Raw genomic sequence first — 18003 nt, 5'->3', positions numbered from 1 at the left:
AGATTTGGGGGGGGGGGGGGGGGGGGGGGGGGGGGGGGGGGCATGTCCTGCATGAGTGCGTGGGGTGATGCATGCATGGGGTGCTGCATCTCCACCCTGAGTGCATGGGGTGATGCGTGAGTGCTGCATGGGGTGCTGCATCTCCAGCCTGGGTGCATGGGGTGCTGTGTGGGTGCATGCATGTCCTGCATGAGTGCGTGGGGTGATGTGTGGATACATGCATCAGGTGATGCGTGAGTGCTGTGTGGGTGCATGGGGCGCTGCATTGCCACCCTGTGTGCATGGGGTGCTGCATGCGTGGGGTGATGCGTGAGTGCTGCATGGGGAGCTACATCTCCACCCTGGGTGCATGGGGTGCTGTGTGGGTGCATGCATGGGGTGCTGCACCTCCACTCTACATGCGTGGAGTGCTGCATGAGTGCTGTGTGGGTGCAGGCATGGTGTGATGCATCTCCTGCATGAGTGCATGGGCTGCTGCATCTCAACCCTGAGTGCGTGGGGTGATGCGTGAGTGCTGCATGGGGTGCTGCATCTATGTGTGCATGGGGTGATGCATGAGTGCTGTGTGTGTGCATGCATGGGGTGCTGCATCTCCTGCATGAGTGCATGAAGTGATGCACGAGTGCTGCATCTCCACCCTGAGTGCATGGGGTGCTGCATGAGTGCCGTGTGGGGTGCACGCATGGGGTGCTGCGCCCCCTCCATGCATCCTCTATGGGGTGCATGCATGGGGCTGCTGCATCTCCACCCTGCATGCTGTAAGGACGGCATGCATGGGGCTGCATGCTGTATTGCTGCATGCTATAGGGCTGCATGCTGCATTGCTGCATGCACGGTGCTGCTGCACCCACCCCCCCATCACTCACCAGCGGTTCCTGCAGCTCCGCATCCTTCTCGCTGCTCCCCATGTCGTCCTGCCCCCCAACTCAGCCCTGTGGGGCAGCAGCTCTTTATTGCCTTGCTTTGGGGGGGGGGGGGGTGTTTGCTATGGGGCAGCGCTGTGGGGCTGTTTGTTCTGCCCCCCCCCCCCCCATGGGAACACAGGGCTGAAGTGGGGCTGCGGCCACTCGTCCCCTCTCGTCTCCTCCGCCCCACAGCGCCATGTGGGGCCAAAGCAAACGCACTTGTGGGGCAGAGTGCCGGGGGGGGGGGGGTCAAAGTGCTTTGGATCGGAGCCATCGGCACCTGTGGGTGCTGCGGGTGGGGGCAGCAATTGGGGGGGGGTCAGGGTGGGTGCAACGCTGTGATCGCAGCAACGCCGGCAACGCCTGGAGCCGGGGGGGCAGCGGAATCTATTGCAACAGCCCGGATCCCCACCCCATGAGCTCAGCGCCCCCATAAGCTCAGCTATGGGGTCCCACTGCTATGGGGTCTCACTGCTATGAAGTCCCATTGCTATGGGGTCCCATCACTATGGGGTCCCACTGCTATGGGGTCCCACTGCTATGGGGTCTCACTTCTATGGGGTCCCATCACTATAGGGTCCCACTTCTATGGGGTTTCATCACTATGGGGTCTCACTGCTATGATGTCCCACTGCTATGGGGTCCCACTGCTATGGGGTCCCATCACTATGGGTTCCCATCACTATAGGGTCCCACTGCTATGGGGTTTCATCACTATGGGGTCCCTCTGCTATGGGGTCTCTCTGCTATGAAGTCCCATTGTTATGGGGTCCCATTGCTATGGGTTCTCTCTGCTATGGGGTCCCACTGCTATAGGGTCTCACTGCTATGGGGTTTCATCACTATGGGGTCACACTGCTATGGGGTCCCACTGCTATGGGGTCTCACCGCTATGGGGTCCTATCACTATGGGGTCCCACTGCTATGGGGTCTCACCGCTATGGGGTCTCACTGATATGAAGTCCCATCACTATGGGGTCCCATTGCTATGGGGTCCCACTGCTATGGGCTCCCATCACTATGGGGTCCCTCTGCTATGGGGTCTCTCTGCTATGAAGTCCCATTGTTATGGGGTCCCATTGCTATGGGGTCTCACTGCTATAGGGTCCTTCTGCTATGGGGTCCCATCACTATGGGGTCCCTCTGCTATGGGGTCTCACTGCTATGGGGTCTCACTGCTATGAAGTCCCATTGCTATGGGGTCTCACTGCTATGGGGTCCTTCTGCTATGGGGTCCCATCACTATGGGGTCCCACTTCTATGGGGTCTCACTGCTATGAAGTCCCATTGCTATGGGGTCCCATCACTATGGGGTCCCACTGCTATGGGGTCTCACTTCTATGGGGTCCCATCACTATGGGGTCCCACTGCTATGGGGTCCTACTGCTATGGGGTCCCATATCCGCCTTTGTGCCCCCCATTAAAGTCAGCTTAACCCCGATATCCTGGTGCTCATATGGGATGTGTGGGGTGGGGGCAGTTGTGGGGCAATTTGGGGGGGGGTGATGGGTTTCTACTGGGTGGGGAACCCCCCTCTGAACCCCGATCTGTGGGGTTTTAATGGGTAAAGACCCCCCCATCCCCCAACTTATGGGGTTTTTAATGGGTCAGACCCCCATATTCCCTCAATTTATGGGGTTTTTAGTGAGTCAAGACCCCCCTCACCCCCCCCCAAAGTTTATGGGGTTTTCTGAGTGTGTCCCCCTCCAACCTATGGGGTTTCCCATGGGAAGGGCCCCCATTCCCCACAACTTATGGGGTTTTCAATGGGTCAGACCCCTCATCCCTCAATTTATGGGGTTTTTAATGCGTCAGACCCCCGTATCCCCCAACTTATGGGGTTTTTAATGGGTCAGATCCCCCTCACCCCCCAATTTATGGGGGTCAAGACCCTCTTCCCCCCCCTTAAAGTTTATGGGGTTTTCTGTATGTGTCCCCCTCCAACCTATGGGGTTTCCTATGGGAAGGGCCCCCATTCCCCACAACTTATGGGGTTTTTAATGGGTCAGACCCCCATATTCCCCCAATTTATGGGGTTTTTAATGGGTCAAGACCCCCCTCACCGCCCCCCCAAAGTTTATGGGGTTTTCTGAGTGTGTCCCACTCCAACCTATGGGGTTTGTCATGGGAAGGGCCCCCATTCCCCACAACTTATGGGGTTTTTAATGGGTCAGACCCCCCCATCCCCCAATTTATGGGGTTTTTAATGGGTCAGACCCCCCCCACCCCCCAATTTATGGGGGTCAAGACCCTCTTCCCCCCCCTTAAAGTTTATGGGGTTTTCTGTGTGTGTCCCCCTCCAACCTATGGGGTTTCCTATGGGAAGGGCCCCCATTCCCCCCAACTTATGGGGTTTTTGGTGCTGTGGGTGGGTGCCGCATTGCTGACATTCATGTCCTCAAAGCCCCCATTGTCCCTTGGCCATACAATGGTTACGTGTGTCCCCACCCCGCCCCATAAGTCCTCCCCACCCCCAAACCCCACAGCCGCCCCATAGCGGCCCTCCTCCCCTCCCACATCCAGTCGGGAACCAGTTGGAAACCAGTTAGGAACCAGTTGGGCGACGGGGCGCTATGGGGCCGCAGGGGATGGGATGGTTATAGGGGATGGGATGGTTATAGGGGATGGGATGGTTATAGGGGATGGGATGGGAAGGCTGTGGGGCGGTTGTAGGGCGCAGTCGGAGCCGGAGATGTGGGGTGCGAACGGCGCCGTCTGGAAGAGGAGGTTCAGCTGCTGTGAGTGTGGGGGGCAATGGGGGGAGATGGGGGGAGATGGGGGACAATGGGGGGCAATGGGGGGCAATAGGGGGCAATGGGGGGGAATAGGGGGAGATGGGGGGCTGATGGGACGCAATGGGGGGCAATGGGGGCTGATGGGGGGCAATAGCGGGCAATGGGGGGCGATGGGGGCTGATGGGGCTTGATGGGGGGCAATAGGGGGTGATGGGGGGTAATGGGTGACAATGGGGGGCAATAGGGGGTAGTGGGGACAATGGGGGGCGATGGGGGGGAGTAGGGGGCAATGGGGGAAGATGGGGGGCTGATGGGATGCAATGGGGGGCAATGGGGGCTGATGGGGGGCAATAGGGGGCAATGGGGGACAATGGGGGGCGATGGGGGGGAGTAGGGGGAGATGGGGGGCTGATGGGACGCAATGGGGGGCAATGGGGGCTGATGGGGGGCAATGGGGGGTAATGGGGGGCAATGGGGGGCGATGGGGGCTGATGGGGTTTGATGGGGGGCAATAGGGGGTGATGGGGGGTAATGGGTGACAATGGGGGGCAATAGGGGGTAGTGGGGACAATGGGGGGAGATGGGGGGGAGTAGGGGGCAATGGGGGAAGATGGGCTGATGGGATGCAATGGGGGCAATGGGGGCTGATGGGGGACAATGGGGTGTAATGGGGGGCGATGGGGGGGGATGGGGGGTAATGGGGGACAATGGGGGGGGATGGGGGCTGATGGGGGGCAATGGGGGGCAATAGGGGGCAGTGGGGACAATGGGGGGCAATGAGGGGCAATGGGGGGAAATAGGGTGCAATGGGGGGCAATGGGGGGCGATGGGGGCTGATGGGGGGCAATGGGGGGTAATGAGGGGAGAAGGGGAGCGATAGGGGGCAATGGGGGGTGATGGGGGGAAATGGGGGGCAGCATGGGACAGTGGGGGACGATGGGGGGCGATAGTGTGCAATGGGGGGGGTAATAGGGGACAATGGGGGGCAGTGGGGGGCGATGGGATGCAATGGGGGGTAATGGGGGTGATAGGGGGTAATGGGGGCTGATGAGGGTAATAGGGGGCAATGGGGGCAATGGGGGGTGATGGGGTGCCAAATGGAGACCCTATTAGAGCCATACAGGGACCCCATATAATGTCACCTGAGGACCCTATTAGAGCCTATTAGACCCTATAGAGCCTATTAGACCCTATTAGAGCCTATAGAGCCTATTAGACCCTATAGAGCCTATTAGATCCTATTAGAGCCTATAGAGCCTATTAGACCCTATAGAGCCTATTAGACCCTATTAGACCCTATAGAGCCTATTAGACCCTATTAGAGCCTATAGAGCCTATTAGACCCTATAGAGCCTATTAGACCCTATTAGACCCTATAGAGCCTATTAGACCCTATAGAGCCTATTAGACCCTATTAGACCCTATAGAGCCTATTAGACCCTATAGAGCCTATTAGACCTTATTAGACCCTATAGAGCCTATTAGACCCTATAGACCCTATTAGAGCCGCCCAAGGACCCCCATATAATATCACCTAAGGGTCCCTCTCTGGTGGGTCCCATATAGGGTCACCTGGCCCTATAGGACGGCCCGGAGCCCCCCCTGACCCCAAATCCCGCCCCACAGATGCTCCCGGTGCCGCTCAGTGCTGCTCCCCGTCCCCCCCCCGCAGCGTTTATCGGCGGCTCCACGACGACCCCGACCCTACAAGGGACCCCCACCCCAAATCCGGACCCGAGGGGGAGATGGGCAGCACCGGAACCTCGTCCCATAACGGGGGGGGAACAGGGAGACCCCAAAGGGGACCCTATAACTGCAGCTGTATCCGCAGGATGAGATGGAGGAGTGTTGGGGGGGGACACAAAGACTGCGACCCCAAAGGGGGGGACCCTAAAGGGAGGAGCTATGGGGACCCTAAAGAGAGGGACAATGGGGACCCTAAAGGGAGGGGAGGGGGGGACCCTAAAGAGAGGGGAGGTTGGGATCCTAAAGAGAGGGGCTATGGGGACCCTAAAGAGAGGGGTATTGGGGACCCTAAAGAGAGGGGTATTGGGGACCCTAAAGAGAGGAGCTATGGGGACCCTAAAGGGAGGGGAGGTTGGGATCCTAAAGGGAGGGACAATGGGGACCCTAAAGGGAGGGGAGGGGGGGACCCTAAAGAGAGGGGCAATGGGGACCCTAAAGAGAGGGGTATTGGGGACCCTAAAGGGAGGGGTATTGGGGACCCTAAAGGGAGGGGTATTGGGGACCCTAAAGGGAAGGACAATGGGGACCCTAAAGAGAGGGGCTATGGGGCCCCTAAAGACTGCAGCAATGGGGTCCCTAAGAAGAGCTGCAATGGAGACCCTATAGACCAAGACATTTGGGTCCCCAAAGAGTGGGGTGCTGGAGACCCCAAAGAGAGGAGCATTGGGGTCCCTAAAGAAAGGGGCTTTGGGGTCCCTAAGAAGAGCTGCAATGGGGACCCCATAAACTGTGCTATTGGGGTCCCCAAAGAGGGGGGCTTTGGGGTCCCCAGGAACATCAATGACCCTATAGACCAGGACATTTGGGTCCCCAAAGAGGGGGGTGGTGGGGACCCTAAAGACTGCGGCAATGGGGTCCCTAAGAAGAGCTGCTATGGGGTCCCCAGGAACAGTGCCATCAACGACCCTATAGACCTTATAAACCCTATAGACCGTGACATCGGGGACCCCAAACACTGTGACATGAGGGACCCCAAATGGGAGGGCAATGGGGACCCCAAAGAGTGTTGGAACGGGGTCCCCATAGGGCACAGCATTGGGGGGCGCTGCATTGGGGACCCCATAAGGATGGATATCATTAGGGACCCCATAAGGTCGGACACTGGGGACCCCATAAGGAGGGACACTGGGGACCCCATAAGGTCGGATATCATTAGGGACCCCATAAGGATGGATATCACTGGGGACCCCATAAGGGCGGACATTGTGGACCCCATAAGGATGGATGTCATTAGGGACCCCATAAGGTCGGACATCAGGGACCCCATAAGGACGGACATCGGGGACCCCATAAGGATGGATGTCATTGGGGACCCCATAAGGTTGGACACTGGGGACCCTATAAAGACGAACACTGGGGACCCCATAAGGACGGACATCATTAGGGACCCCATAAGGTCGGACATCAGGGACCCCATAAGGACAGACATTGGAGACCCCATAAGGATGGCTATCATGAGGGACCCCATAAGGTCGGACACTGGGGACCCCATAAGGATGGATGTCATTAGGGACCCCATAAGGATGGACATTGTGGACCCCATAAGGTCGGACATTGGGGACCCCATAAGTTCGGACACCGACCCCATAAGTTCGGACGTCGCGGTTCCCCCCCATAACGAGGCGCCGTGTCGGGGGCTGCGGTACCTGGAGCTGCTGTGTCGGACCATGGAGCGGATGGCGAAGCTGCAGGAGGACAACAGGAGGCTGCGGGAATTGGGGGGGGGGGCTCGGGGTTATGGGGGGGGGTCTCATAGTGGGGGGGGGTCACGGTGTGGGGGGGGGTCGCTACGAGCCCCACAGCGCCCCATAAGTGATGGAGGAGGGAGCGAGGGGACGGCGGAGCGCTACAGGACCAGGTCGAGTTCCTACAGTCATATGGCAGGTGGGTGATGGGGGGGGGCTGCCCCATTGATGGGGTCTGGCCCCATATTTGGGGTCTATAGCATTGCTGGGGGTCAGCCCCATAGAGGGGGTGGGGTGGGGGTCCGCCCCATGGCTGTCTCCCCCCGCAGCTCCCAGCCCCACACATGGCGCTGTGATGTGGGGCCACTCGCTCAGCTCCCCCAGCCTGTTGGATCCCACCGAGCCCCCCCCGGCCCCACAGAAGGTACGTACCCATAAAGGCCCCCATAAGGGCCCCACTGATGTCCATCCCACCCCATTGATGCCCATCCCACCCCATTGATGTCCATCCCACCCCATTGATGTCCATCCCACCCCATTGATGTCCATCCCACCCCACTGATGTCCCCCCACCCCACTGATGTCCATCTCACCCCATTGATGTCCATCCCACCCCACTGATTCCCATCTCACCCCATTGATGCCCATCTCACCCCATTGATGTCTATCTCACCCCACAGCCCGTTCGCTCCCATTGGGGCCGGGTGAAGGTTCTTCTCACCCGTCTGACCCGTCGCTCCCTGCGGGGCCGCTGACCCACGGCTGCCCCATAGCGCAGCGCCCCACATGGCACAGCTCAGTGTGGGGCCGGAACCACCCCACACCACGACCCCCAGCCCTGACCATAACCCCATCCCTCACCCCATAGCCCTGACCCCAACCCCAACCCTGACCTTAACCCTAACCCTGACCCCCAACCCCTCAACCCTGACCCCCAACCCTGACCTTAACCCCATCCCTCACCCCATAGCCCTGACCCTGACCCCAACCCTGACCCCCCTTAACCCTAATCCTGACCCCCAACCCCTCAACCCTAAACCCAACCCTGACCATAACCCCATCCCTCACCCCATAGCCCTGACCCCAACCCCGACCTTAACCCTAACCCTGACCCCCTCAACCCCAACCCTGACCCCCCAACCCTCACCTTAACCCTAATCCTGACCCCCCAGCCCCTAACCCTGGCCATAACCCATCCCTCACCCCATAGCCCTGACCTTAACCCTAATCCTGACCCCCCATTCCTCTCCCTGACCCCCGACCCCTAACTCTATCCATACCCCCCCAGCCCTCACCCCTAATCCAGCCCCCCAACCCTGACCCTAAACCCAACCCTGACCCAACCCCGACCCCAAACCCCAAATAAACACCTCGAATCCCATTAGATCCCAATCTCTCACCATTTTAATTCACATTCGTACCCTTTTCCTACCCCACCCCATTGGTGTCCACCCCCTGCAGTACCGCACCGTGCCACCAGGGGGCAGCACTGTCCATCCCCTGCAGTACCACGCAGTGCCGGCAGGGGGCAGCAGAGGTCTCAATCCCTTGCAGTACCGCACTGTGCCGGTAGGGGGCAGCAGAGGTGTCAATCTCCTGCAGTACCGCGCGTTGCCGGCAGGGGGCAGCAGAGGTGTCAATCTCCTGCAGTACCGCGCGTTGCCGGCAGGGGGCAGCAGAGGCGCATGTTTAATTAATTAACAGCCCTCGTTAATTAAAGGCCATCAGACACTGCACCCTAATGGGGGGGGGGGGCACAGATATGGGGGCACTTGGGGTCAGAAGTGAAGGCACCGATTGTGGGGGATACAGTGGGGGACCCCACTCTGTGTATGGGGCCAGTGTGTCTGTATGGGGTTACACTGCCCATATGGGATCACACTGTGTATGGGGTCACAGTGTCCATAAGGGGTCATAGTGTCCATATAGGGTCACACTGTGTATGGAGGCTGTGTATGTATGGGGTCACACTGCCCATATGGGGCCACACTGTGCCATATGGGATCCCTCTGTCCCTCTGCCCCTCCCTCTGTCCATATGGAGTCACACTGTGTGTATGGGGTCACACTGTCCCTATAGGGTCCCAGTGTCCCATATGGGATCCCACAGTCCCTATAGGATCCCATTGCCCCATATAGGGTCCCACAGTCCCTATAGGGTCCCAGTGTCCCATATGGTGTTCCATTGCCCCATATAGGGTCCCAGTGTCCCATATGGTGTCCCACTGTCCCTATAGGATCCCAGTGTCCCATATGGGATCCCACAGTCCCTATAGGGTCCCATTGCCCCATATGGTGTCCCACAGTCCCTATAGGGTTCCACTGTCCCTATAGGGTCCCACTGTCCCTATAGGGTCCCAGTGTCCCATATGGTGTCCCACAGTCCCTATAGGGTCCCATTGCCCCATATGGGATCCCACTGTCCCTATAGGGTCCCATTGTCCCATTTGGTGTCCCACAGTCCCTATAGTGTCCCAGTGTCCCTATGGGGTCCCTATAGGGTCCCATTGTCCCATACAGGGTCCCGCTGTCCCTATAGGGTCCCATTGCCCCATATAGGGTCCCAGTGTCCCATATGGGATCCCACAGTCCCTATAGGGTCCCATTGTCCCTATAGGGTCCCATTGCCCCATACGGTGTCCCAGTGTCCCTATAGGGTCCCACTGCCCCATATGGTGTCCCACAGTCCCTATAGGGTCCCATTGCCCCATATGGTGTCCCACTGTCCCTATAGGGTCCCATTGCCCCATATGGTGTCCCACAGTCCCTATAGGATCCCAGTGTCCCATATGGGATCCCACAGTCCCTATAGGGTCCCATTGCCCCATATGGGATCCCATTGCCCCGTATAGGGTCCCATTGCCCCATATGGGATCCCATTGCCCCGTATAGGGTCCCATTGCCCCATATAGGGTCCCACAGTCCCTATAGGGTCCCACAGTCCCTATAGGGTCCCTCTGTCCCTATAGTCCCCCCCCTCAGTCGTCCCCCACGATGCTCAGCCCCCTCAGTTCCGTGACCGTGGCCTCGTTGTCCCGTTCCCGCTGTTCATCGCTCAGCGCCGCGCGGCCGATGTGAGCGGAGAGATGAGAGAGAATGGAACAGAGCTCCGAGTAGAAACCGACCTGCAGGGGGCGACACTGAGCTCAGAGCATGGCGGGATATGGGGGATGAGCCCATTGTGTGCTATGGGGGATGAGCCCATTGGGTGCTATGGGGGATGAGCCCATTGGATGCTATGGGGGATGAGCCCATTGTGTGCTATGGGGCATGAGCCCATTGTGTGCTATGGGGGATGAGCCCATTGTGCCCTATGGGGGATGAGCCCATTGTGTGCTATGGGGGATGAGCCCATTGGGCGCTATGGGAGATGAGCCCATTGGGTGCTATGGGTGATAAGCCCATTGTGTGCTATGGGGGATGAGCCCATTGGGTGCTATGGGGGATGAGCCCATTGGGTGCTATGGGAGATGAGCCCATTGTGTGCTATGGGACAGGAGCCCATTGGGTGCTATGGGAGATGAGCCCATTGGGTGCTATGGGACAGGAGCCCATTGGGTGCTATGGGAGATGAGCCCATTGGGTGCTATGGGTGATAAGCCCATTGTGTGCTATGGGGGATGAGCCCATTGGGTGCTATGGGGGATGAGCCCATTGTGTGCTATGGGGGATGAGCCCATTGGGTGCTATGGGGGATGAGCCCATTGGGTGCTATGGGGGATGAGCCCATTGGGTGCTATGGGACAGGAGCCCATTGGGTGCTATGGGGGATGAGCCCATTGGGTGCTATGGGGGATGAGCCCATTGTGCCCTATGGGGGATGAGCCCATTGGGTGCTATGGGACAGGAGCCCATTGGGTGCTATGGGGGATGAGCCCATTGGGTGCTATGGGGGATGAGCCCATTGTGTGCTATGGGGATGAGCCCATTGGGTGCTATGGGGGATGAGCCCATTGTGCCCTATGGGGGATGAGCCCATTGTGTGCTATGGGGATGAGCCCATTGGGTGCTATGGGGGATGAGCCCATTGGGTGCTATGGGGATGAGCCCATTGGGTGCTATGGGGGATGAGCCCATTGGGTGCTATGGGGGATGAGCCCATTGTGTGCTATGGGGGATGAGCCCATTGTGTGCTATGGGGGATGAGCCCATTGGGTGCTATGAGGGATGAGCCCATTGGGTGCTATGGGACAGGAGCCCATTGTGCCCTATAGGGGATGCTGACCCCACTGTGCCCTATAGGGGATGCTGACCCCATTGTGCCCTATGGGGGATGCTGACCCCACTGTGCCCTATAGGACAGGACACAGACAGCGCTGTGCTCCACAGCGCCACCCAGTGGGCAGAAGGGGGATATGAGATATGGGATACGGGATATGGGATGTGAGATATAGGATATGGGATATGGGATATGGGATGTGGGATGTGGGATGTGGGATGTGGGATGTGGGATATGGGATATGGGATATGGGATGTGGGATGTGGGATATGGGATATGGGATATGGGATGTGGGATGTGGGATATGGGATATGGGATGTGGGATATGGGATATGGGATGTGGGATATGGGATATGGGATGTGGGATATGGGATGTGGGATATGGGATATGGGATATGGGATGTGGGATATGGGATGTGGGATATGGGATGTGGGACATGGGATCAGGGTACGGTATATTATGGGCTATGGGCTATGGGATGTTATGGGCTATGGGATGCAGGGTACATTATGGTCTATGGGGTCATGGGATATTACGGGCTATGGGATCAGGATACATTATGGTCTATGGGGCCGTGGGCTATGGGCTATGGGATCAGGGTATGTTATGTGCTATGGGGCTATGGGATGTTATGTTCTATGGGATCAGGATATGGGGTGTTATGTTCTATGGGATCAGGATATGGGATGTTATGTGCTATGGGGTGTGATGCTCTATGGGGCCGGCTGTTCCCACCTGTGCCCGTATCAGCGCCTCGTAGCTGGGTTTGAAATACTCCACGCGGCTGCTGTAGAACTGGGGCATCTCCTGCAGCAGCTGCTGGTTCTTGGCCTCAAAGTCCTCCCGCACCGGGCGCAGCTCCTCGCGGGCCTGTGGGGCAGGAGATGTGGGGCAGGGGGGGATGTGGGGCAGGAGATGTGGGGCAGGAGATGTGGGGCAGGGGGATGTGGGGCAGGAGATGTGGGGTATGGGGGGATGTGGGGCAGGAGATGTGGGGCAGGAGATGTGGGGCAGGGGGGGGATGTGGGGCAGGGGGATGTGGGGCAGGAGATGTGGGGCAGGAGATGTGGGGCAGGGGGATGTGGGGCAGGAGATGTGGGGCAGGAGATGTGGGGCAGGAGATGTGGGGCAGGGGGTTATGTGGGGCAGGAGATGTGGGGCAGGAGATGTGGGGCAGGGGGTTATGTGGGGCAGTGAATGCAATAGTGACCCACAGCACAGCTATGGGACCCACGGCTGCCCCATGGCTTTAGGGAGGGCTGTGGGACAGGGACAGCAACAGCCCCGCAACCCCATAGCTGTGTCACCAGCCCCATATCTGAGACCCATAACCCCACATCTGTGCCTCACAGCCCCATTTGGTGCCCCATAACCCCATATCTGAGACCCATAACCCCACATCTGTGCCTCACAGCCCCATTTGGTGCCCCATAACCCCATATCTGTGCCCCACAACTCCATATCTGTGCCCTACAACCCCATATTTGTGCCCCACAACCCCATTTTGTACCTTACAACCCCACATCTGTGCCCTATAACCCCACATCTGTGCCCCACGACCCCATATTTGTGCCCCATAACCCCCACATCTGTGCCCCACAACTCCATATCTGTCCCCCACAACCCCATTTTGTACCCCACGGCCCCACATCTGTGCCCCGCAGCCCCATATCTGTGCCCTACAACCCCATATCTGTGCCCCCCCCATCCCCCCATTCACCCCCATGACCTTCAGCTGTGGGGCGGGATGGGAGCAGCCATGGGATGTTAAAGGGCAGGAGGGGGTGGGGGGTGAAACCGCAGCCGGGGGCACCTGCCAGTTAATCCCAGTGCAATTCCTATGGGGGGGGAAAGGGGGGAGGAGGGGGGTGGGAGAGGGATGGAACAGAGCTGAGAGCACATGGTGATGGAGTGGGGAGGGGAGAGGGGCTGGAGGGGGGGAGAGGGGGGTTGAAGTGGGGAGAGGGGCTGCAGTGGGGAGAGGGTCTCAAGTGGGGAGGGGGAGAGAGGGTATGAGGTAGGGAGGAGTGGGGCTGAAGTGGGGAGAGGGGGGAGAGGGACTGCAGTGGGGAGGGGGTCTGGATGGGGAGAGGGTCTGAAGTGGGGAGGAGTGGGTTTGAAGTGTGGAGGATGGGGAGAGGGACTGCAATGGAGAGAGGGTCTGAAGTGGAGAGAGAGAGGGACTGCAGTGGGGAGGGGGAGAAGGGCTATAGGCTATAGGGTCTGAAGTGGGAAGGGGGGGGTTTGAAGTGGGGAGAGGGTCTGCAGTATTGGGGAGAGGGACTGCAGTGGGGAGAGGGTCTGAAGTGGGGGGGAGGGGAGAAGAACTGCAGTGGGATGGGGGATCTGAGGTAGGGGAGAGGGTCTGCAGTGGGGAGGGGGTCTGAGGTTGGGAGAGGGTTTGAGGTGGGGAGGGGGAGAGGGTATAAAGTGGGGAGTGGGAGGAGAGGGACTGCAGTGGGGAGGGGGAGAAGGGCTATAGGCTATAGGGTCTGAAGTGGGAAGGAGGGGGTTTGAAGTGGGGAGAGGGTCTGCAGTATTAGGGAGAAGGTCTGCAGTGGGGAGAGGGTTTGAAGTGGGGAGGGGGAGAGGGTCTGAGGTGGGGAGGAGGGGGGCTGAAGTGGGGAGGAAGGGGAGAAGGACTGCAATGGGGAGGGGGTGTGAAGTGGGGGGGAGGGGAGAAGAACTGCAGTGGGATGGGGGATCTGAGGTAGGGGAGAGGGTCTGAAGGGGGGAGGGAGAGAGGGTCTGCAGTGGGGAGGGGGTCTGAGGTTGGGAGAGGGTTTGAGGTGGGGAGGGGGAGAGGGTATAAAGTGGGGAGTGGGAGGAGAGGGACTGCAATGGGGAGGGGGAGAAGGGCTATAGGCTACAGGGTCTGAAGAGGGAAGGAGGGGGTTTGAAGTGGGGAGAGGGTCTGAAGTGGGGAAGGGGAGAGGGTCTGGGGTAGGGAGGAGTGGGGCTGAAGTGGGGAGAGAGTCTGAGGTGGGGATGGGGGGGGAGAGAGAGACTGCAGTGGGGAGGGGGAGAGGGGTCTGAAGTGGGGAAGAGAAGAGGGTCTGCAGTGGGGAGGGGGTTTGAGGGGGGGAGAGGGTATAAAGTGGGGAGGTGGGGGAGAAGGACTGCAATGGGGAGGGGGGTCAGAAGTGGGGAGGGGGAGAGGGTCTCAAATGGAGAGGAGTAGGGCTGAAGTGGGGAGGGGGGGGAGAGGGACTGCAATGGGGAGAAGGTCTGAAGTGGGGAGGGGGAGAGGGACTGCAGTGGGGAGGGGGGGAAGGGCTATAGGCTATAGGGTCTGAAGAGGGAAGGAGGGAGTTTGAAGTGGGGAGAGGGTCTGCAGTATTGGGGAGAGGGTCTGAAGTGGGGAGGGGGTTTGAAGTGGGGAGGGGGAGAGGGTCTGAGGTGGGGAGGAGGGGGGCTGAAGTGGGGAGAGGGAGGGTCTGAAGTGGGGAGGAGGGGGAGAAGGACTGTAATGGGGAGGGGGTCTGAAGCGGGGGGGAGGGGAGAAGAACTGCAGTGGGATGGGGGATCTGAGGTAGGGGAGAGGGTCTGAAGGGGGGAGGGGGTCTGAGGTTGGGAGAGGGTTTGAGGTGGGGAGGGGGAGAGGGTATAAAGTGGGGAGTGGGAGGAGAGGGACTGCAATGGGGAGGGGGAGAAGGGCTATAGGGTCTGAAGAGGGAAGGAGGGGGTTTGAAGTGGGGAGAGGGTCTGAAGTGGGGAAGGGGAGAGGGTCTGGGGTAGGGAGGAGTGGGGCTGAAGTGGGGAAGAGAAGAGGGGCTGAAATGGGGAGGAGGGAGAGAAGGACTGTAATGGGGAGTCTGAGGTGGGGATGGGGGGAGAAGGAGTGCAGTGGGGAGGGGGTCTGAGGTGGGGATGGGGAGGGGGTCAGCACCGTGGTCTCCATCCCATCACCCACCTGGTGCAGCTTGGCCAGCACGGCCCCGCTCCGCTCCTTGTCCTCGTATTTGTCCACCCTGCCCTGCAGCCGCCGATAATCCTGCAGCGTCTGCTCGCGGCGCTTCACCGCCATCGTCAGGCTGGGGAACACGCTGCTGAACCTGCAAAGGGAACACTGCGCCCCATAGGGTAACACTGCGCCCCATAGATCCCATAGACCCCATAGATCCCATAGGGAACACTGCGCCCCATAGATCCCATAGACCCCATAGGGTAACACTGCGCCCCATAGATCCCATAGACCCCATAGGGAACACTGCGCCCCATAGATCCCATAGACCCCATAGGGTAACACTGCACCCCATAGACCCCATAGGGAACACTGCACCCCATAGCACACCCTATAGGGTAACACTGCACACCCATAGACCCCATAGACCTCATAGACCCCATAGGGTAACGCTGCACATCCTATAGACCCCATAGACCCCATAGGGTAACACTGCACCTCATAGATCCCATAGGGCAACACTACACCCCCATAGACCCCATAGGGAAACACTGCACCCCATAGGGAACACTGCACCCCATAGACCCCATAGGGTAACACCGCACACCCCATAGGGTAACACTGCACACCCATAGACCCCAGAGACCCCATAGGGTAACACTGCAAAACCCCAGACCCCATAGCCCACCCCATAGTGTAACACTGCACACCCACAGACCCCATAGATCCCATAGGGTAACACTGCACACCCCATAGGGTAACACTGCACACCCCACAGACCCCATAGACCCCATAGGGTAACACTGCACCCCATAGACCCCATAGACCCCATAGGGTAACACTGCACCCCATAGACCCCATAGACCCCATAGGGTAACACTGCACCTCATAGATCCCATAGGGCAACACTACACCCCCATAGACCCCATAGGGAAACACTGCACCCCATAGGGAACACTGCACCCCATAGACCCCATAGGGTAACACCGCACACCCCATAGGGTAACACTGCACACCCATAGACCCCAGAGACCCCATAGGGTAACACTGCAAAACCCCAGACCCCATAGCCCACCCCATAGTGTAACACTGCACACCCACAGACCCCATAGATCCCATAGGGTAACACTGCACACCCCATAGGGTAACACTGCACACCCCACAGACCCCATAGACCCCATAGGGTAACACTGCACCCCATAGACCCCATAGACCCCATAGGGTAACACTGCACCCCATAGACCCCATAGACCCCATAGGGTAACACTGCACCTCATAGATCCCATAGGGCAACACTACACCCCCATAGACCCCATAGGGAAACACTGCACCCCATAGGGAACACTGCACCCCATAGACCCCATAGGGTAACACCGCACACCCCATAGGGTAACACTGCACACCCATAGACCCCAGAGACCCCATAGGGTAACACTGCAAAACCCCAGACCCCATAGCCCACCCCATAGTGTAACACTGCACACCCACAGACCCCATAGATCCCATAGGGTAACACTGCACACCCCATAGGGTAACACTGCACACCCCACAGACCCCATAGACCCCATAGGGTAACACTGCACCCCATAGACCCCATAGCCCACCCCATAGGGTAACACTGCACACCCCATAGACCCCATAGCCCACCCCATAGTGTAACACTGCACAGTGCACAGACCCCATAGACCCCATAGTGTAACACTGCACAAACCACAGACCCCATAGCACACCCTATAGTGTAACACTGCACAGCACACAGACCCCATAGACCCCATAGACCCCATTGTATAACACTGCACACCCCACAGACCCCATAGCCCACCCCATAGGGTAACACTGCACACCCCATAGACCCCATAGCAGTCCCAATGGAGCTGGGAGTGCAATAGGGATGGACCCATCACCTTAAAGCCCTGCCCTATAATGTGCCCTATAATGTGCCCTATAATGTGCCCTATAATGTGCCCTATAATGTGACCCTATAACGTGACCCTAATGAGTCACAATGAACCCCACTGTGCCAGAACTCACTTCTTCAATGGCTCCATGACCGTCTTCTGGATCTGATTGACCTGTGGGAAGGAGAAGGTTGTACCCCCCCATAATGGGGTCCCAATGGCTGTAACCCCCCCTGTAATGGGGTCCCAATGTCTGTACCTCCGTAATGGGGTCCCAATGGCTGTATGGGGTCCCAATGGCTGTAACCCCCCTGTAATGGGGTCCCAATGTCTGTACCCCCCTGGGATGGGGTCCCAATGGCTGTACCACCCCGGGATGGGGTCCCAATGGCTGTATCCCCCTGTAATGGGGTCCCAATGTCTGTATGGGGTCCCAATGTCTGTACCCCCCACAGGATGGGATCCCAATGGCTGTACCCCACCCTGTAACAGGGTCCCAATGGCTGTATGGAGTCTCAATGGCTGTACCCCTGTAATGGGGTCCCAATGGCTGTACCCCCCCGTAATGGGGTCCCAATGGCTGTACCCCCCTGTAATGGGGTCCCAATGGCTGCAAAACCCCCCTGGGATGGGGTCTCAATGTCTGTACCCCCGTAATGGGATCCCAATGGCTGTACCCCTGTAATGGGGTCCCAATGGCTGTATGGGGTCCCAATATCTGTACCCCTATAATGGGGTCCCAATGTCCGTACCCCCCTGTAAAGGGGTCCCAATGTCCGTACCCCCCCCGTAATTGGGTCCCAATGTCTGTACCCCCCCTGTAATAGGGTCCCAATGGCTGTATGGGGTCCCAATGTCCGTACCCCCCCTATAATGGGGTCCCAATGTCCGTACCCCCCCTATAATGGGGT

At 58.7% G+C, this 18003-nt stretch overlaps 3 protein-coding genes across 5 annotated transcripts in view; 1 reads left to right on the top strand and 2 right to left on the bottom strand.

Annotated features, from left to right (window-relative positions):
- Positions 1–908, bottom strand: part of SFTPC (surfactant protein C) — a 4464-nt gene extending 3556 nt beyond the window's left edge. The window contains 1 exon segment of the mRNA XM_085510800.1: positions 867–908. Coding sequence (XP_085366926.1) covers positions 867–908 — 42 coding nt within the window.
- Positions 909–2423: 1515 nt separating this feature from the next.
- On the top strand, positions 2424–8455 carry C10H8orf58 (chromosome 10 C8orf58 homolog). Of its 2 annotated transcripts, XM_085510470.1 has the most exons (5): positions 2424–3643; positions 5267–6479; positions 6957–7270; positions 7401–7495; positions 7752–8455. In XM_085510470.1, exons 1-5 carry the CDS (start codon positions 3499–3501, stop codon positions 7824–7826), a joined length of 1842 nt encoding a protein of 613 aa, XP_085366596.1. In that variant the 5' UTR covers positions 2424–3498; the 3' UTR covers positions 7827–8455. The 2 variants fall into 2 exon arrangements, with proteins under 2 accessions (XP_085366596.1, XP_085366595.1); XM_085510469.1 differs by having other exon boundaries at positions 2427–3643; positions 5267–7270.
- Positions 8453–18003, bottom strand: part of BIN3 (bridging integrator 3) — a 28577-nt gene continuing 19026 nt past the window's right edge. Inside the window, exons 6-9 of one of the 2 annotated variants that reach the window (XM_085510471.1) lie at positions 17226–17266; positions 15204–15345; positions 12026–12160; positions 8453–10195 (exon numbers count right to left, since the gene is read on the bottom strand). In XM_085510471.1, coding sequence (XP_085366597.1) covers positions 10049–10195; positions 12026–12160; positions 15204–15345; positions 17226–17266 — 465 coding nt within the window. In that variant the 3' untranslated portion in view covers positions 8453–10048. Of the gene's footprint in view, positions 10196–12025; positions 12161–15203; positions 15360–17225; positions 17267–18003 lie in introns of both variants that reach the window. The other variant, XM_085510472.1, reaches the window with a different exon arrangement.

Source organism: Coturnix japonica, chromosome 10, assembly GCF_054131305.1.
Source record: "Coturnix japonica strain WE chromosome 10, WE-NBRP24, whole genome shotgun sequence".
NCBI lineage: Eukaryota > Metazoa > Chordata > Aves > Galliformes > Phasianidae > Coturnix > Coturnix japonica.
This window is presented reverse-complemented; position numbering and strand designations above follow the sequence as displayed.

Excerpts from the sequence above, each read along its gene's own strand:
- C10H8orf58 (XM_085510469.1), top strand. The coding sequence starts at position 3,499 with ATGGTTATAGGGGATGGGATGGTTATAGGGGATGGGATGGTTATAGGG. Across the intron at positions 3,644-5,266 it reads GAAGAGGAGGTTCAGCTGCT|ATGCTCCCGGTGCCGCTCAG; the intron begins GTGAGTGTGGGG and ends CCCGCCCCACAG. Across the intron at positions 7,496-7,751 it reads CCCCCCCGGCCCCACAGAAG|CCCGTTCGCTCCCATTGGGG; the intron begins GTACGTACCCAT and ends CTCACCCCACAG.